The sequence below is a fragment of the Cynocephalus volans genome, chromosome 8 (genome assembly GCF_027409185.1).
Source record: "Cynocephalus volans isolate mCynVol1 chromosome 8, mCynVol1.pri, whole genome shotgun sequence".
Taxonomy (NCBI): Eukaryota; Metazoa; Chordata; class Mammalia; order Dermoptera; family Cynocephalidae; genus Cynocephalus; species Cynocephalus volans.
The window spans coordinates 124,616,717-124,637,085 of record NC_084467.1 but is presented as its reverse complement, the minus strand read 5'-3'; the positions used below and the strand labels follow the sequence as shown (position 1 = coordinate 124,637,085).

The 20,369-nt window shown below is 50.7% G+C and overlaps 1 protein-coding gene across 1 annotated transcript; it reads left to right on the top strand.

Moving 5' to 3' along the window:
• The first annotated feature begins 8,264 nt into the window (after positions 1 to 8,264).
• On the top strand, positions 8,265 to 20,057 carry CD247 (CD247 molecule). Its single transcript, XM_063105904.1, has 9 exons — positions 8,265 to 8,388; positions 9,344 to 9,493; positions 13,018 to 13,121; positions 14,433 to 14,489; positions 15,213 to 15,293; positions 16,435 to 16,470; positions 17,356 to 17,412; positions 18,724 to 18,759; positions 19,992 to 20,057. The coding sequence occupies exons 1-9, from the start codon at positions 8,265 to 8,267 to the stop codon at positions 20,055 to 20,057; spliced, it is 711 nt and encodes a 236-aa protein (XP_062961974.1).
• The last annotated feature ends 312 nt before the right edge of the window (positions 20,058 to 20,369 follow it).

Here is a 20,369-nt window from a genome sequence, read left to right as displayed (position 1 = left end):
AACAGAATGTTAACTACATTTTCAAATAATATGCTCGATATGTTTTTCTTCAACCTTCAGATATCTTTTCAGGAAGCACCTCTACATTTAAAGCAATGAGTCCAATTGTTAACGTGAAAAAAGTACAAGAAATACACTACAGAGTTTTCAAAAAGCCTGAAAACACAGAGAAAGTAGTGTATTTTTTTCACCTTTTTAAAAGATAAACAACTGGACCCATTTCTTTTCACTTAGAGATACTTCACCTGAAAAGCTATTTTTAGGCTGAAGGAAAACATATTTGAATATATTACCTGAAAATCTAACGAACATTCTGTTTAGCAATAAATTTACCCCATGATTCCTGACTTATAGGTCGCCCAGCAGAATAGAAACAGGAGCCCACTGAAGGGAAATTAGTTCTGCCTGAACTGCACAGAAGTTTTCCAGGAGGAAGTAACATTTGAGCTGAGCCCCAAAAGATGAGTACAGGTTGTCAAGCTGGAAAACATAATGGTGGGATGAGTTGACAACAATCTTATTCAAAGCAATCATCTGGTCCTCCTAGAAGCTGACAGCCCCTTTCAGGTGAACCTCAGGCCTGTCCTTTGTTCAGGCATCAGTAGGGTGCTGTGCTGGCTGGCAGGGCCTAGGCCTGAGTCAAATGCAGGACAGGAAGCCTGCTCACAGCTTGGAGCCTGACCCTGAGAGAGACATGTGAGAAAAGGCCCTGCCAGCCTTCTTCCCTCGACAGCTCAAGTGCTGCAACATCCCAACCCCACTCACTCATGCCCAGGCCAGGGCCAGCCACGTACGGGCAATAGGGAAGATGAAGGGCACGTGTGGGAATCTGACACTTTGGACGGCTGCTCATTAAGAAATCACAAGCAGGTTTCATACTAAACTCTAGCTTTAACACTGAGTCCCAAGCACGACGCAGCTGGAAGAAACTCTACAAATTATTATATTAACACCCTTATTGTGGAGGCAACGAAGTAACTTCCCTTAGGTCACACACTGTGTGTGATAGCATTGGCCGAAGCTCCTGTAAAAATGATCACTCGGGTATCTTCCAGCTCATAGGTTCTTTGAAACGTAACGAGAAAGATTCATTCATTTTACAGCATTAATGACTATTAATTGATCAATTAATCTTTCAATCATCCAAGCAATTATGTAATTACTGAGTCCCAGTGTTGCCTAAAAATGGGCTTCCTACAGCAGTAGAAACAAAAGAACTAGAAACCTTGGTGTTTGCCCTGGAGCAACCTGCAATCTAGTTGTGTAGGAAAGAACCCTTTCAACACAATAAGAGTAAAAGACAAAGTGTTCTTTGCACTTAATAAAGTGCTCTTTGTACTTAAAAACAATGAGTGCAATTGAAGTTGGTGTGGGCTGGAGCTCTGGGGGAAATGGAAAGGATTAATAAAGGGTAAGGGAAAGGGCAGTATCTGAACAGAGGGCTCTGGGCAATATTTAGGACATAAAAGCCGGCACTCAGTCGTATACTCACAGGCTCACGGCTCCAACTCACAGCAGTGCTCTCCTTCCAGGCTTGGTAGGTGATTTTACTCTTTCTCCATCCAGGATAAATCAGTGAATGATAGACAGTGGCAAGATTCCAGCTCCATTTTGGTTGCCACATTTCTTTGTTCTTTTCTCCTTTGCTGATCATTCTGGTCTGTTTGGGAACTGGACTTGTTCTCTTTGAGCAAGAGGGACTAAGCACGCTACAGAGCGTCCAGACCCCTCATCGCATTTCCAAACAGCCTTGAGCAACCACTGAGAATCTTTAAATTGCCCAACGCAGCTTGTACCTCCAAAAGCACTGCCGAGATGGTGCTGATGCCATGTAAGACCCCTTCCCCAGCTCCTGCCCCAACCAAGCTGGCGCCTCACACTTGCTTTCAGAATCTCCCAAGACATAAGTGGGTGTGAAGTCTTCCAGGGCAGGCGCCAGCACCCTACAAGCTGGTTGTCAGAGAATGACTGGATGCGAAAAGAGCCAGGGATAGAAAGAGAAAAATTAATTCCAGGACTGTCCTCTGTAGTATATTTTAAACAAAGTAGATATCCAGGCAGCCATGTTAGGTACGGCATGATGTCCACATGAGATTACACACTGACATGACAAAATGTAGGGAATGAACAGAAGATGGCCCTACAGTGTCAGAGTCGTGGCTCACTCAGGTGTTCCTTTGACAAAAGAGACAGTGTATGATACTAGTCCCTGTTGAGATACTCTGTGTCTACAACAGAGAGCTTTAGGGCTGCCCTCCCTCAAGGAGCAGCCTGTCTGCAAATGCTCATGTGAGGCTGGATATATTCTTAGACTGTCCATACCCATCCGACGCAGAAGGCGTGGTCCTCGAAGAGTAGTGTACATGAGAACACCAGGGAGCGCGTTAAAAGGCTGATCCCTGGACCTGCCTTCAGGGAGAGGTTCAGCCATGATGGGGGTGATTCTGATACAGGCCCTGGATCAAACCTTGAAACACTGCTAGGTCTTGGACTCTGCTATAAGCCAAGAGGAGTAAAGAAACTAGAGCAACCACTTTTTTCTGTTTTTCTAAAATTTGCAAAATTCTCTCATCTGTAGTTTTCATAAGTTCATTTCCATGCAATCTGGTTAGCTCAAGTCAGAGAAAACTAGAAAAGGCTGACAGTCACTATCTCCTCGGCCACTGCACTCCCCACGGTGGCCCCTCACTGGTGCAGTGGGGAGGGAGAGAACACAGCCCTGGGCACAGGCAGCGCCCGTGCATATTCTTGGAGCTCCACACAGAAAAGGCTCACTCTAGGGGAAAATAAAACTCGGTGCTCTCAGTCGCTGGGTATGTGTGCCAGGAAAGCCCTGAAACTGCTCACAGGGCTCCAAAATGAAAGCAGCTGTTGATTCTGAGAGTGGCAGCTTTGACGACACTTGGAGTCCCCCTGTGTGACAGCAGAGACCCTTGTGCTTCCTCCCTGCTGTCTGACTAAGAGGGGGGAGATGCTGGGGGCCGGGGGAGGCCCAGCCTTGGCCGATTTTCGTCTCTGGGGCCTTCAGATGGGAAGGCAGCGACCCTTCCTCGCGGCTGCACAACTGCGGACATGCATGCGTGCGTGCAGGCTGTGCCGGGCGAGCCGGGATGAGGCCTTATCCCGGTCACCGTCCCCACCCCAGGCAGGTCCCAGGGACTGGCCCTTTCCCTGCCCCTCGGTGGGACCCCTGAGGAGCGCTCCCTGGTACTTTGGGCGGCAGCCCCTCGGCCCCGAGCTCCCAGCCTGGGGCCGGCCTGTCGGCGCGGGGGGCCGAGGCGGGTGCGGTTCGGGGAAGGGACCGCAAGTGGGGGCGGGCGCCTGGGTGTGTGCGCAGTTCACATGGAAGATCTCGGGCGATAACCCAGGCCCTGGCTGGCGGCGCTCGACAGGAAACCTCGGGCGAGCGACGAGGCAGCTGCGGGCCGCCCGGGAGGGGTCGCCGCTCCCTCAGGGGGACACCTGTCCTTCACGACTTCGCTTCGTGACGTGGGGACGCGGGCTCGGACGGCGGGGAGGCCACGGCCGCGAGGGCTCGGGCGCGTCTCCGCTCCGGGGGAACGTCCCCACAGCCGCAAGCCGTCGGCTCCGTTGTACAGTCAACATGGCGCTTCCTCCCGCGACCTCCAGGAAGCCCGGGGCGCGGGGAGCCGCTTCCGGGCCGGCCGCGGGGCCTGCAGCCTGGGAAGCCACGCGCGGGGCCACCACGGGCCGGCGGGCGGGCTCCCGGGTTCCGCCGGGGGTGCTGCGGCCCCGAGGGGGAGGAGCCCGCAACAGCCCGCGGCCCGCCGGACGGCTCGCAGCGGGACGGAGACGGGCGAGCGCTGCAGGCGCGGCCCTCAGGGCCCGTCCGCCCCGACGTCTCCTCCGGGCCGCCCCGAGGCCCAGGAACCCGCCGGTGCGACTGGCTGGGGCGACTCGGCGCGTCGGAACCGCTTCCTTCTCACTTCACCCGCCTGGCTGGGCTGAGGGGCCTCGCAGGGTGGAAAGATGTCGTTCCTACAGCATTGGATAATCACGACAGTAATGACCATGCCATTTGCCAGCAGTAATTGTGTCATATATAACTGTAAACACACCCCCAGACACCACTCTCGTGAAAACTGCTGTATGGCTGAGGTTCCTGCAGAGCCTGGCAAGTCATCGGCAGAAGCGAACTGCGCTCCAGCGAGTTCAGGGCGCTGTTGCTACACGGGCCAGTCCTGTCCCTCCACTTTCTAGCCAGGAACTTTGCCGCACACACCTCCTTCGATGTAAGAATTCATGTCATTTGTTTTCCTTTCGGTTGTTTAATGCTAGAAATGTAATATACTATTGTAGTTAGAGTGTCAAACAGCACAAAAAGGGGCAAAGTGGAAAATAAGTAAAAAATTCTTACAACCTTCCCCTCCCCTCACTCCTCTGCAGAGATAACCGTGGATAACTTTTCTGTGTGTAGCTGTCCATATATATAGATTTTTTTAAAACATTTTTTTATTGTGGTAAAGTATACCCAACCTACAATTTGCCACTTTTACCATTTTTAAGTGAATAAAGCCCATTCACAATGTTGTCCAGCCATCCACACTATCCATTCCTAGAACTTTTTTATCATCCCGAACAGAAACTCCATCCAGATACATTTTTATGTATTCCAGGGCACTTCAAAAAGTTCGTGGAAAAGAGAATTAAAAAATAATATGATTTGGGAGAGCATGGTGCTTGCTGATAACACCAAGGTCACAGGGCTCAATCCCCAGCCAGTCAAACAAAAGAAAAGATAATACAAATCTTTCTATAAACTTTTTGAAGTACCATCATATATAAGTATATATGTTCAGCCTACATAATATTTCTTTTGCATACACAAATATTATACATACCATTCTAGAGCTTGCTTTCTTTTTAAAACCTAATCGTCTTGGAGATCTTTCCATAGTAGCACATACAGAACTATTTGTTGTATTTTGGTTTTTATCCTAACTGCTTTGTATGAATATACCAGGTTCCAGGTTGGTGGACACTTACATTATTTTCAGGATTTTTTTTTTTTTTTTTTTTTTTGCTTCTGCAGATAGTGAGACAATAAACATTTTTGTACATATATCTCTGTATACTATGAGAGTTTATCTGGAGAATAATTTAAATTCTCAGAGAAATGCCAACATCTTGCCTGGAATTTTGACAAAAGGGGATTTGCTCTACAGTTATTTTTTTTTTAAATGGTGCTAATGTTCAAGAGCATAATTTGAGGCCTGTGTGCTGTGTGAAATAAAACGAAGGCCTGGCAAGATGTGGCCTCTCATCTAGGCTCTGTCACATATGTGCTGTGTGACCGTAGGAGAGTCACTTCACCTCTCTGACCTTCAGTCTCTTCTTTGTCTGCAAAGTGGAGCAAATAAGGTCTGCCCAGTTTACCTCCCTCCCAGTTGTTAGGATCAAATGAAATAGGAAATATAAAAGGGTTTTGTAAACTGAAAGTGTGGAGCAAATGTCTGGTATGATCATGATTGCTACAACATCAGCCCCTGGAGTCAGCCAGGGAAATCCACGTGTCCAAGTGGGCCTCAAGAGGTAAGAAAAAGTCTCTCTCGCTGTATAGGTAATGTATGTATATACAAGTATATGTATATACACATCATAATACTTGTATATATATTGCTCTGTCTATATGTATATATGTATACACACATGCATACATATATGTATGTATTATTCTCTATACATGCATATGTACATATATACCCAAATACAGGTGTGTCTGTGTGTGTATATATCTTATGCTGTGCCTGGCACATAGCAAGTGCTGTCCGCTAGCCTGAGAGAGTCATCCGCTGGCCTTGGGGGGCTGTTGGTAAGGTGGACTGGGTGGAGCAAACTGAAACATGCAGCCTGCTCACCAAAGGCGGCCACTTGCCTGTCGTTGTTTTACTTCCAGAGCATGGCTGCAGGCATTGTTCTCTCCCTCTTGTGTCCTTAGCACCCTTGCATCTGTGAAACTTGCCTCATTCCAATTGGCTTTAATTTTTTCTTTGAAAACTTTAACATTTTTGAAATTAAAAAATAATGTGCACTTGTAAAAAAGGGAAAACCCTGCAATTGCTCCCCATCTCATTCAGAGGAAAAGCCACTGGCCAAGGAGGTCCTACCCAATGCCCCACCTTCTTGTCACCCTCTATCCTGGTCTCCTAGTACTTCTCTCATTCATGCCACTCTGGCTACACTTGCTGTTCAGATACACCAGGCATGGATCCACCACAGGACCTTTGCACCTGCTGTTTCCCTTCCAGGAGTACCTTTCCTCCACATAGCCTCACAACTGAAGCCTTCTCTGACCACCCATGAAAAATGAGGTCCATCTTGTCATTCCATACTTTCACTTTCCTGACCAGTGGTGAGACTGAATGTCTTTTCATATGTTTATAATCAATTTGTTTTTCCTCATCTGAGAATTGCCTATTTATATCTTTTGCTGATTTGTCTCTTGGATTATTAGTCTTAACTTTTGTTTTTAAAAACTGTTACTGACCGAATCCTAAACCTGTAAAAAGCTTTAGGAATAAAGCTGTTCATCACAGAATTATTCGCAATGGTGAAAATCAGAAACAAATGACCATCAGTGGGGGAATGGTTAAGTAAATAGTGGAAGAATTATTAGGCAACCATTAAAAAGAATAGTCAGTAAAACTATGAAGTAACATGAAATATGAATAAGTAAAATAACATGAATTGTTAAATTAGAATATAATACTAGCTTTAAAAAAACAAGTATTTTAGGGAAAAATTTTTGATATAGAATGATTACAATTTCTAAATAACAAGCACTTTAGAAGGCAATTTGGCTGCGTTTGAACATGGTATTATGAATGATTTTAATTTTTTCCTGTATTTCTTGCACTTTTATAATGAGTTGGTCTACTTGAAAACAGAAAGAAAAATGATCACAGAAAAATTTTTAAAAGTATTGCACAAACCATAACAACTTTAATTGAAATAAAAAGAGAAGAATGCAAACACCCATGATCTTGCTATCTCTAAGAAATCAAACGGTCCCTTTCTTTTTTTTTTTTTTTTCAAAGATGACCGGTAAGGGGATCTTAACCCTTGACTTGGTGTTGTCAGCACCACGCTCAGCCAGTGAGCAAACCGGCCATCCGTATATGGGATCCAAACCCGGGGCCTTGGTGTTATCAGCACCGTACTCTACCGAGTGAGCCACGGGCCGGCCCAAAAACGGTCCCTTTCTCTTGGAACCCATGTCTATGGGGATATATATTTGTAAATAGTTGTGACCAAACTATCAACTTTACAATGAAAATGATTATTTTAAATCTAACATTGAGGAGGCTGTGACAAATCAAAATGAGTAGCAATACATAATGCGGTGCCAATAAATTATGTGGACTTGCTCTGCTGGCCAAGGTGATTAGGGTGTCTCCAGGTGGGTCATCTTCTTTGGGCATTGGCCAATGTGGGTCCTAGCCTCACATTTGATAGAAGATCATCTGTACCTGTTAACCCCCTAAGCCTCTCAGTTCCCTCTCCCCTCAAAGAAAGGCCAATTATAGAGTTAGTATAAAACCTGCTAGAATGGTTTGATGCTCAGAAAGGGAAGGACTCCACAGCCTGGTGGGGACCTCTCTCCCCAGCCATGAGGACCAGCAAGTCACCCAAAGGCAGTACCGAGTGAAGGTTAAGAACCTGGATGATGGATCTAGACACACCTGGGTTCAACCCTGGCTTTAAACCATAGGCATGTTATTAATCTCTCTGACACTCAGTTTCCCCAGCTGTAAAGTTAGAGTCACTGTGAAGATAGAATGAGAAAACTCACATGTGGTGGTTCCTGGCACAGAAGAAATCTTCAACTCATGGTTATAACTATTACTCTGTGTGTCTAGCCTATATCTTTCCTGCTGCAGTGAAAGTTTGTTGCTCAGTGAAAGTGGCAGTGTCCAAGCGGGAGGTCTGGATGCCCCTGGTGCTGTGGTCAATGTCGATGTCACACCCAGCACCCTGCCCCATGCAGACACCCCCATAGCTGCTGCCACTGCCTTCCTGAGAACATGTGACTTCCTGTTTTCTAAATTCTTAGCCTGCAATGTCATCACCAGTTGTGTCTGATCCTGAGGGTGGAGCTGGCAGCAGCAGGACCCTGGGCTCAAGGTTGGGGGTGCCAAGGAAGAAAGGTCAGGGGACTTGAAAGCTGGCTGCTCCTATGAACTGAGTGCTTTCCAGGTACCACGCCCATCCTATTTAAGTGTCATACACCTTAGGAGATAGCTATGACTACTCCATGGTCACACAATAGCAGAGCCAGGGCTTGGACTCACGTCGGCTACTTCAAAGGATTTGTTCTTACCCGCGATGCTAAACGGCTTCCTATTAGTGTCGACAAGCTGGACATAGGTGGGATTTTAAAGGCTTCCCTATAGAATTGGGAGGATCTGTGTAATTTGTGTTTCTAAAGGCAGAACTAGGATCAAAGTTATTTTTAAAAAAACGAAAATTAGAGCTCTTCACCAGTGATTGGTGGATGATGAGCTCCCTGTCACCAAAGGTATTCAAGCAGAGCCTAGAGATGCCTGCCAAAGCAGAAATTCCTGCAAAAGGTGGGAAGCTGTCCAAATGAGAGGCACTGAGATACAGTTGAGAGAGAAGGGACTCTGTATCAGATGCATTCGGGAAATTTCTAGCTGTGTGACATTTAGGAGCCTCAATTTCCTTTTTTGCAAAATAGAATTGGCAATAATTTGGTCCATATCAAATAAGGTTATTCCAAGGATTAAACCAGATCATGCATGAGCAAAGAGTTCTTTAAACTGTGTGCTGAGTGCACACGTAAGTTATGTCATTATCATTTTGTGAAGTGAGAAGTTCTCGAAATGTCCATGCACTATTGAGCTCCTACTGGGGCCAGGCACTTTACACATATTCATTTTCTGGTTTTATTCTCACACCCCCCTGAAAGGTGGGGTATCCCCAGCGCTGGGGAACCTGGCCAGGTTCCGTCCCCAACCCTGGCATAAAGGGGTGGAAGGTGGGAGGGTCTGACCATTCCAGCTGCTGCTTATACCTGCAGAGCCTCTATGGTGGCAAAGAGGGCCTCTTGAGACCTGCGGTCTCGGCACCTCCACTGTGCAGGGCCAACTCCCCTTGTCTCATTCGCTCTGCACCGCTGCCCCGTGAGGTGAGTCTTATTAAGCCCCCTTTGCTGATAAGGGAACTGAAGCTCAGAGAGGTTAAGGCAGCTGTCCCCAAACGCAAAGCCAGTAAAAGTCAGATGATGAATTTGAATCTTAGAACCTCTCTGATTGGAGGGCCTGTGTTCTTTCCTTTTGTCAAGTTGCCTGTGATGTGCTAGGTGAGGAGGGGAAACGAGTAAGTGAAACCAAAATGCACCGTCTGTGCTTTCCAGAGCCTGTTGGAGAGGGGACACATGACATGAAACATTCACAAGCTGCTGTGACTAAGTGTCAAAAGCGGGCAAACAGTAAGGGCTGTGAATTCAGAGGTAGGTGAGAACCCTGGGTCCTGCACCCACAGGTGATGTGCACCTAAGACAGAGGGCTAAGAAAAGCACCTGCAGTCAGGAGACCCAGGAATCCCATCCAGCTTTGCCACTAACTGTAGGAATCCTGGTGCAGTTCCTTCATCCCTCTGGTCTCAGTTGATCAGCCTATGACTTGAATCCAATATTAGGAGGGGGGATAGGGAAGAAGCTGGGATCAGGAAGGGAATGGCGACGCAGAGCCTTTGAGCTGGCATCCAGGAAAGCTGTGTGCTGTTCCAGGGACACCCCTGCACTCTGTGGGTGGCCTCATGAGCTTAGCCTCATAAGGGCAGGGACTTGGAAGACCCTACCCAAATATCGGACATCATTGTCTTTACAGAGGAAGCCCCATCATTTACAAAAACACCTACCTGTGCATTATCTCCTTTGATTCTCACTGCAACCCTTATGGTAGATATGACTATGCTCCATTTCATAGATGAACAAACTGAGGCCCAGAGAGGTGAAGTGATTTGTCTAAGACCACACAGTTAGCAAGCGTCAGGGAAGGTACTAGAACCCACCTGTACCCAATCCAGGGTTCTTTCTGTTTCAACAGCCCCTGGCACAGAGCAGATGCCCAATGAATATTTAATCAATTACATAATTGAATTAGGTCCTGCGTCCCAGCGTGGGACTTTCTGTGCTCTAACTGCCTACCTCAGGCCATTGCTCCCAGCACAGACACAGCTGGACTGAGGGGGCGGTGGGTCCCAACCCGGGGAAGTGTGTTGGGCTTAATGTCTTCTCCTCCACCAAACCACATACAGCACACTTGTCACTGATCATAAAATCAGGCTGCTCTTTAAAAAGAAAGAAAACTTGTCGTAGTTCCTTATCTCTGGGGAGGAGGCCGATTCCCCTGCCTCCCACTGTGCTGACTCTGCACAACACACAGAAATATTTCTTCTTGTTTGTTCTAAATTTACTGTCCAGTAGTTCTTTTGTTCTCATTTTATGTGACAGGCAGCTGAGCGATTTTCTCAATATCAGCCACCCCCATAAATCGCTGCTGCCATTTCCTCTCCAGTCCTAAAAGAAAAAAAAATCACCCCAGCTTCGGTGGCCTTCGCTGGGGGCTGGTTTGACTCCCAGAGGCCTTTAGACCCTCTCCTTCGGTCAGTGGGCACTCCCAGCACTGCCTCAGGGCAGGCAAACCCAGCGCTGGGGCCCAGCCGCTGCCTCCTCACTGACACTCAGCCCTGAAAGATGTCACACTGTTGAATGAGTGTCTACCCTGTGCCCTGCACTCTGCTGTTGGGGTGCAGGAAGGAAGAAGCAAAAACGAAGACACATTGGTCTCAAGTGCTCGCAGCCTAGATGGAGGGGGACCTCAGAGTCCTAAGTTATGTTTGTAGCATGCTTCGTGGGACCCAGGCTCTTGCACCTACATCACTGCAGTGAATTTTCACCAGCGGCTCAGGTGGTGATTTCCACAGGTGATGAGTGGAGGGGGTGGAACTAGCAACAGCAGGCCTGGAAGAGGAACCAGCTCAGGCAAAGGCAGAGCGGCAGGAAAGTGCCAGCGTGTGCGAAGAAGAATGGCGTGTAAAAGACAGGAGCAGGAGGGCAGCGGGCAGAAAGGCATGGTGGTTTTGGTCCTGGGCTGAAAAGGCAGAGTCCTAGCATGCTGGACAAGGAGTGTGGTCTCCCCTCTGAGTGCCTGGGTCATGAATGAGCTGTGACTAGTTTACAAAGAGATCAGCTGCCTGGGACCAGGAAAGGTCCTGAAAGAGGGTTGGAGTTAAAATCTTGAGGACAAGGGATTTAGGGTGGTGAAGATGGGGACACTAGGGGCAGGTTGGAATTACCTGCTTCCGTGGCTTATGGGAGAAGCCAAAACGTTGCTTGCATAGAAAGGTAGGCAGGGCTGGGCAGGGGGCAGGGGGCAGGGGTGGGACACTCCCTGGGCTGAAGTCTGGGGCTGCCTCTCACTTATACTTTGTGCCCTAAACCTGAAGTTCTCAGTGCCTCAGTTTCTATGTGACGCTGTCAGGAGGATCTGACAATTGTTACATTTAAAGCAGTATCTGTCACAAAGTAAACACTGAAGAAATGTTACAGTTTTTACCCTGTTTAACAGAAGAGGCAGTTGAAAGAAAGTAAATAACTTGCCCCAAATCACACAGCCGGTGAGGTTATGACAGCACTCAAGCATACATTATCCACTCCCTTGGCCCTAACATAGGCCTAAACGTGGCCACCAGAGGGCGCCGTGGCCTCGGGAGTCACAGATGCTGGCGGGACTCGCCTGGGACCTCTGTTCTTGTGGTTACCAGGCAGGGTTGGAGTGAGATACACTCCCTTTTACATGTTGAGTTGCAGCATACTCACCTAGTAGAAAGCACAGTCAAGACTAAAATTCACGTCTCCTCAGTTACAGTGCTGTGATCTTGCAAATAAAAATGCTAACTTTTATTTAACCAGAATGTTTATTGTACCTCGTTCCCCAGTGCATTGTACTTCAATGCTAGCACCAACTAAATGTGTATTGAATATAGGTTGACAAAGGTTAATAAGGCAGTATGGATTAGGGGCTGCTTGGAAATTTGGGGTGGCAGAAGCTAAACTGAGGGAACCTCTGAGCTGCATTTTGTAAGATGCATCAAATTTTACCAGATTGGCAGGGTTGCAGGGACAGAAAAGAAGGAAGATGAAGAGAGAACAATGCATGCAAAGGCACAGAGGCAAACAGTCTGGAAGAGCAAGGTGTATCCTGGGAATGGACAGTGCATATGGGGGAAAGGGGAGGGAAGGAGACAGACGAGGCTAAGACCATGGAGCTAGGACTGGTAGGCAGGGAGATGCCAGGCCCCAGTGGGGAAGGGAATCACCAAAAGTACCCTTTTGAGATCCTTCAGGGCTCAGGGAAGGCAAGCACCAGACCCTACTGCCTTGGGTGGAAAAGTGCCCGGCACTGAGGAAGCGGGGAGTCAGGAGGGGAGAGTTAACCCAAATTCTCACTGTCCTAATTAACAGTTAGATATTAAAATGATCTCATTTGACCATCAAGTCTCTGAGCCCTGCCCTTGCCATCGCCCAGGAGTTCCATTCTCGCCATACACCCTAGTTCAGGTGGTACCTTTCATCCAGACATGGGCATCTTTCTGGGGCTTCCAGAGTTCATGGTTCATACAGTGACTCGAACACAGCTGGGCCCTGGTACCCCCCCAGGCAGCAATCCTGTGCATGATGGACGGCTTCACCTTCCTACCTACTTTCTGCTTCCTGCCCCATCCCCCTCATCTGCCCAGGTTCTGTGACCCTACCAGGTGCCACATTGGCCACTGCGGCAAGCCAGGTTTTTTCAGGAGCTGGTCGACGTGGGAGGGAGAGAGATTGTGGTCAGGTGAGGTATGCGGATTGGATCTAGTCTCCTTGTCATTGTTACTTTGGCCAGAGGCAGTCATGGGACCATCTTGGGGTGGTGGAGGTGCGTTCTTTTCACTCTGAGTCTAGCTAACCAGCCTTGTCTCTTGGCACAGAGGCACAGAGCCTAGGCCTGCTGGACCCCAAACTCTGCTTCCTGCTGGATGGAATCCTCTTCATCTATGGTGTCATTGTCACTGCCCTGTACCTGAGAGCAAAGGTGGGTACCACTGGGTTCGGGGGGGAGGGGAGGGAGTGGGCTCCCCCACTCTGCAGATGTTCAGAGGGACCTTGGTCTTGGAAAGTCTCTGGCCTGGGTGGTGCCTGACGCTTGGTGTCCGTGCACAAGGCAGCCCCAGCCAAGTGTGCATATTGGGTGGGTTGAGGAGGTTGTGGGGGGCGTCTGGCTGGGCCAGACAGGCCGGGAAGGAGAGTCTGGTGCTGGGCGCCTTAGTGAGGAGCTGTAGAAATGTGTGAACATCAGAGTGTCCCAGGGCAAGGGGATATTGCTGGCAAGAAAGGGGCTTACACTCAGGCAATTAAGAGCAGGGAGGCAGGGGACCTGCAGCCACTTCCCAGATTCTGCTGTCCAGCTGCTAACTGCGGCAATATCAGCCTTTCTTTTGAATTCTTTGTTTCCCCAACTGTTAATAGGAGGATTGGCCCAGAGCAGGGGTTTTCACCTCGTGCCTTACAGGCCCTGGGTTTCTTGGAGGGACTGGGCATGATGTGCGGAGAAAGTAGAAGGAGTTAGGGGAAAGAGGGGGCTCCAGGCTCTGTCATCACGTCAGTGCCGCCCAACCCATTTCTCTTTTAAATTTTGGACTTTGGCATAAGATTTTGTTTGAAAAACAGTCTTACTGACTTTCTTTTCTTAAGTTTGAAAACAGTGCCCAAACGATTCTTAAGGTTGTTCCCAATGCTCAGAATTCTCTAAGACCGTGCAGTTTCTCTCCGGCTGAGGCGGCGTCAACTGAAGAGCGAGCCGGGTTGCTTGAGCCTGGAGCAGATGCTCAGGACGCCGAGCAAGCGCGGGGCTTCCTGGCTCGGGGGCAGCCGGGCAATGGCAGAGGGTTGACCAGGGGAGCACAGAAAGCACCCTACCCCGGGGGCCAGGATAGGAGACAGGACCTTGTGCAGCCACGTCCACCCCAGATTGTCCTCAGAGTCCCTGGTGGAAGGGGCCCCTGGAGAATGCCTCCGGCCCCTAGAGGTGCGGACCATGAGCCCTGCACCTCTGCGCAGGCGCAAGGGCGCTTGCGGGGCGGGGGAGGGGGAGGATTAACTCCAGCCCGTGACGGTGCTGGCGTGGTGGGTGCACATGTCACCACCGCAGGAGGAGAAAGGACAGCGGAGCTCAGAAGGGGGATGCCGCGCCGCCGGCCGCTGCAAGGGCTCAGCCCCAGCAGGCAGGGCACGCGCTGTTCGGTGTCAGGGAGCGGAGCGGGGCTGTCCCTCGGGTGTCGCGGCCCCGGCGAACCTGCGCGCCCCCACGTGGAGCGATAACGCGCTGTGCTCTGCTCTGTTGCAGTTCGGCAGGAGCGCGGACGCCGCCGCGTACCCGCAGGGCCCGGGCCAGCTGTACAACGTAAGTCCACCTCGGCCCTGCACCCGCGCGGAGGGGAGCGCGGCCCGGCCCTGCGCCCTGCCGTCGGGGCGTGAGGTTTGCTAGCACTGTCAGCTCTAGGACCCTGCGGCACGTTGTTTAACCTGTTTCTACCCGCAGAACGGAGGTAGTAATTGTACCTGTCTCCTGGGGTGGATTATACGCTTTAATGACTTGATGCGTGGACCGCACTTAGTATAGCGCCTGCCGCTAGTGAGTCCCCAAGCCATGAGCAATTTGCAAAGGCTAGAGGCGGGTGGAGAAGGGATGTGTGATCATCTTCACAGCGGAGGGGGAAGCAATTTCACACTCCCTGTGCGATGGGATTTTGGTCGAATTGATTGTTCCCTCTCTGAGCCTCAGCTTCTTATCTGCTAATGGGAATGTTATTATATATCCCATTAGATTGATCAGCATATAGTAAGAAAAACTCTCAGCATATAGTAAGTAAAGCCCTTGGTGGCGTTTGGGGATCCCGTCCACCGTCATGGTAACATGTGTTCTCGGAGATCTTCTCTGAGATGATGGTATCCGGATGGACCAGTTACACCCCATCCCGCCCCACCCCGCAGTCCCTGCCCCTTTTTTGTGTGAGTCCCCACCACCACCACCACCCCCTCGAGGGAACCAAACTCCCCAGTCCGGCTTGCTCCACACTCCTGAGGTTCCTTTTTCCTGTGTCTGACACTTTCCTGTCTGTTATAGGAGCTCAATCTAGGAAGAAGAGAGGAGTACGACGTTTTGGATAAAAGACGGGGCAGGGACCCTGAGATGGGAGGAAAACAGGTAGGGAAGGGAGTGCCTCTCTGTGGCCACGAGGGGAGGGCTCTTCAGCACCAGCACACTCTGCACCCAGACTTGACCCTAACAGGTGTGGGGCCTGGGGCAGGAGGACAGGTGGAGGCCCCGCTTGCCGCCGCCCCCTCTCTTCCTCCTTGGCCAAATTCTGCATCCCGCAGGGCCTCAAGTGCATGAATGTTGCACCCCAGCCCTTCATCCACCTCCCCTCAAACTGCTCCTTGGCCACCCTGAGGTGCACACATTGGGGCACATCTGACCCCAGGAGGACAGACCTGGTGAAGAGATCCACACAGGAAGGGGCCCAACACCACTGGGCAAGGATTTCAGCGTCCTGGGTACCCCTCCAGGGCATGGTCAGGGTACAGGCTCTAGGTGGCTCTGTCCTCTTGGCTTTGTGGACTCCACACCGCCTAGGGAGGGGAGTAGCTAGATGAGGCCAGAGTTGGGTCCTCATAAGAGCAGGGCTCAGGACAAAGGCCGGGCTGCCCCAGTTTAAGGGAAGTGCAGCTGGCTGCTGCCCAGTGGCCCTCGACATTTCTGATCACACCTGTCCATCCAACTCCTGGCTAGGCCCTCTGAGTCCTGTGCTGGGCGTGTTGTTGCTAGAGTGAATGCGCAGATGGAGAGCCCAGTGGTTTCCCTGACTGTCCTCCGCCCATGCTCCCTCCTCAGCTCTTGTCCCCTTCTCTTGCTGGACTGGGAGGGGTGGGGGAAGGGTGGGGAAGGAGGGGGCCGTTCTCTGTGTGGCAACTCTCAGTAGGGCCACCAAGCAGTGGCTGGCCCTGCTTCAAATGAAAGTACGTGGCACCTTTCGTCTTCAGCCAGAAGTCCCACATGTAATCTTGTGACACTGTGGGGGGCGTGTTTGCATGGGCACGGACAGACGGACATCCCCAAGTCCTGCTCCGGGCGAGGCTGGAGCTGAGTAGGCCCTGCAGGGAGGGCAAATGGACATGCAAGTGTGCGGGACCCAGGCTGGGCCGCTCGGAGCGCGAGGACTGCACAGCCTGGCCGGGGCAGCAGTGCAGGGAGGGTTGTCGGCTGCACAGCCGCGGGGTGGCACAGGCTGCATTCTCGCCGGATTTGGTTTCTCCGCCTCTGACTTCTTCCCCTTTGTCTTTCTTAGCAGAGGAGGAAGAACCCTCAGGAAGGCCTGTACAATGTGAGTAGAGGGGATCTCACAGCTTTTCCTCGGGAAGTTGGAGGGAAGGCCTGGAGAAGGGCTCTGGAGGAAGGCTTTCCCCCACGCTCCACCATCCCTCTGTGCAGACCTCCCCTTCAAGTCACATCTCACCTGCCTGCTGCCCGCAGAAGCAGCTGCCCATAGAAAGGCCCCTTGGCTGAAAAGTGACACGTTTTCTCCCCTTCCCTGGCCTGCCCTCCCTTGCTCAGCCCCTGAGGCCCTGCTGCTGGAGTTCCCAGGCCCATCAGCCTGGTGGGGGTCGGGGGAGCGAGGTCAAGACAGGCAGGAAGAGCTGGCAGGCCCCTCTGATGGGCGCCTGTTCTGGGGGCTGGAGTGTTTTCCTGAGTGGCCCCTCTTATTGAAAGGTCAGCCTCACCTTCCTGGGTGGGAACCTGATGGTTGTTTTCAGATGGTGGATCTGGGTCTGACCCCTGCAAGTGGTAGCTTACTGTAAAGGCAGCCGCCTCCCCTTCCCTCCTGCGGGGAAGAGGGTTGATCCACAGACCGTGCTGTTGGCTGAGTTAAGAGCTAGCTAACTTGCTCAGATAAATGATCCTGAGGCTTCGGGTGAGCCCTTGCATTGTCCAATATCTGCATCTCTGGCTAGAACTCCACATCCTATCTTTCTGAGCCTAATTTGAGCTTCTCAGCTCAGTACAAAGGGCTGGCAGCTCAGAGAAGATTCAAAGGGGACCGGGGTGAGTTGGAGCTGGTTGTGGGCAAAGATGTTAGTATAAATAGGGCTTGGAGTTTTGATCGTGGGAGCCCTCACCAACTTGGGAATTGAGAGGATCTCTGAGGGGGAGCTTACTGTTTTCTGCATTAGCTAGTGAAATCAGTGTCTCACTCTCTCTTCTTCTCCAGGCACTGCAGAAAGACAAGATGGCGGAGGCCTACAGTGAGATTGGGATGAAAGGCGAGGTGAGCGTTACTCTTTCTTAATTCCCAGGGGAGTTCCTCATGGTCTTCCAGATGCACCCGTTGCAGGTCTCTTTTCCCTTCCATTCCTCATTCCACCTGCAGAAGTCCATGTGGTGGCCACCAGATGTGAAGGTACATCCAGCTTTCACCCAGTTGGACAGTACATAAGAAAATCCTGAGGAGCTGATGCTCTTTCAGGATTGAAAACCAAGTCTAGATTCTATGACAGCCTAAGCTTTGCAAAAGCAGGTCAGATCTGGCACTGTTAATACGTATTCAATCCTTATTGTATGCCAACACGTGTGCGCAGGTCCCAGGGCAAAATGAAAGTGTAGGCCCCTTGTTTTCATAAATGATTAAGAATTTCAAAAAGGTGGGAGTGAAGCATTGAACACTTGTAAACAGGGGGTCCTATGCAACTGCACAGGTTATGTGTCTGTGAAGCCAGCCTAGTCAGTGCTTTACACACCTGGTTTCATTTAACTCCCACAATAACCTGATCAAGAACATGTGCCCTGTGAGGCTCAAGGAAGTTAAATGACTTACCCAAGGTCATATAGCTAGTAAATGGGCATCTTAGCCCTTTTTCTGTTGCTTATAACAGAATACCTGAAACTTGGTAATTTATCAAGAAACAGAATTTATTTCTTACAGTTTGGGAGGCTGGGAAGTCCAAGGTCCAGGGGGCACAGCTGGTGAGGGCTTCTTCCTGTTGGGGACTCTGCAGAGTCCTGAGGCCGTTCCGGGCATCACATGGCAAGAGAGCTGAGCTAGCGTGCTTTTTCCTCCACTCATAAAGCTACCGGTCTCTCCCATAATGAACCATTGACCCATGAATGGATTATTCCATTCATAATGCATAGCCCTCTGATTCAATCACCTCCCAGTAAAGGAGCCAGGAACTGACGCCAAGCCGGAGCTCATAACCACTATGTGGTTGCCACTCCCAGTGAGCACTGATGACGAGGCAAGACTTTCAAGAGCTGCAAGGAGGCTCATTTATTCCCAGCAATGGGCAACATGGCCAGATCTCATGGGGCCCAAATCCTAGGAACCTGTTGTCTATGAGGATCTCAGCTGTGCAGAGCAAACTTGGTCCCCATCAAAGCCAGGCTTCACTTTACTCTTCAGTTCAGTGAAGATCTGATCAGGGGCTGGAGGACTCTTCTCTCCAAGAGCCATGGGTGCTGGCTGGGAGACTGTCATCTCTGACTTTCCCAGAGCCTCTTGAGCAGGGGCTTTTGAGCAGGAATGCCACTACTGTTTGCCTGCCTGTCTAATCTTTTTCTCTTTTCATTCCCAAAGAACCAGCGGCGTAGAGGCAAGGGGCATGATGGCCTTTACCAGGTGAGAGCCACTGGCCTTCCTTCCCAGGGTGGCACTATCTGTCAAGGGGTCAGGCCAAGACTCCCATGGTTTTCTTGCTGGTGGCACCAGCTCTTGCCAACAGCTGGGCAGGGCAAGCCCAGGGCACTCATTTAGGCTAGTGGCAACTCCTCTGCCAATAAGTCCCTTGGGCAGGGCCGGGACTCAGCCATTCAAGCAAATGACTTGGAGGCTGTGGGAGCCCCAGGCATTGATTGGCCATGGCAGACACAGCAGCAGCTGCCCAGAGGGTGTGCAGTCTCCCCAAAAGGACAGATGTAGGCAAAGGATGCCACACAAGTGAAGTCCTGCCTCTTTGTCTGCGGCTCTTCACCCTTGCAGAAGCCACCCTCTGCCTCGTATCCACAGACCTAATGAGATGGGAGGATGAGTGGGAAGACTGAAGAAAACAAAGTTAAGAAAAATGACAACTTCAAAAAGAAAATGTTATTGTAGTCAGGTGCCTGGTTTGTACAAATCAGTGCAAATAATTATGAAAACTCAGTGCAGTCAAGCTACTTGTCTACAATATGACCCCCAGTGGGTTCTCATTTCTCTCCTTCTGGCTCCCCTGGGCTGGCTGTTGAGAGTTTGCTCTTCTGACCCCCAAGTGTCAGGATGCCTGGCTTGCTTGGGTTCAGAGACATTAAAAGAGCCCAGAAACTCACCTGTGTGTGGCTGCTGTTGATGCATCTCAGTGACCTTGCCTGGGACCTTGCCTGCCTGTTCCCTGGCAACAAGGGGCTCAGGGAGCGAGGCTGGGAAGACACCACTTTCTGTCTCCCTGGGACAAGTCCAGGCTTCCCGTAGGCCCAGGCATCAGGGACAGCAGATTTTCTGAAGCAGGCCTGGGCCCTTTCCCCTGATTCCACCTCAGTCTTCATTTGAGGTGGGGGACTCCCCTTCCTCTTTGATCCGACAGGAATTTGCCTGGGCTGTATGGTGCAGCACTTGGGAAGCTGGGAGGAGGGGTGAGAATTTAGCTGGAAAGGAGGTGCTGACAGGCCATTCCGAGCAGGGCACAGAACCCATCTCTCCTGCAGCCCTCTCAGCAAAGGCTCCCCACCTGTAGCATGAGGGGACTCTTCCTGGGCCTCTGGAAGGTGGGTGGGAGGTCTCGGGGCTGCGCCGCAGAGGACACCAGTTGACCTCCAAGTCAGCTCTGCCCACCCAGGCTCCTGCCTCACTCTTGTTGTCTGATTTGCTTCCACCAGGGTCTCAGCACAGCCACCAAGGACACCTACGATGCCCTCCACATGCAGACCCTGCCCCCCCGCTAACAGCCACGGGCTTTCACCACTCACGGGCCAGACCTGCGGACGCCCAGATTGTGACAGACACAGGATAAAGCCTTTGCAACCCAGTTCACTCGTATTTCTCAGCCACCAGAGTATTCCTCTTTATGAACAGGATGCTTCAAGTTGTAGCATTTGGTCATATCCAATTCCAAACTAGCACAGACAGAATATTGTCCCTGGACTCTTTAAGGAGTGTGCCCCCCCAAGGTATGGCCTTCTTCTAGGGTCTTCTGGTTTGCTGGTGACTGGGCAGGCTGCTCTCCTGGCAGCTCCACACCTTCACCTGGGAGCCCA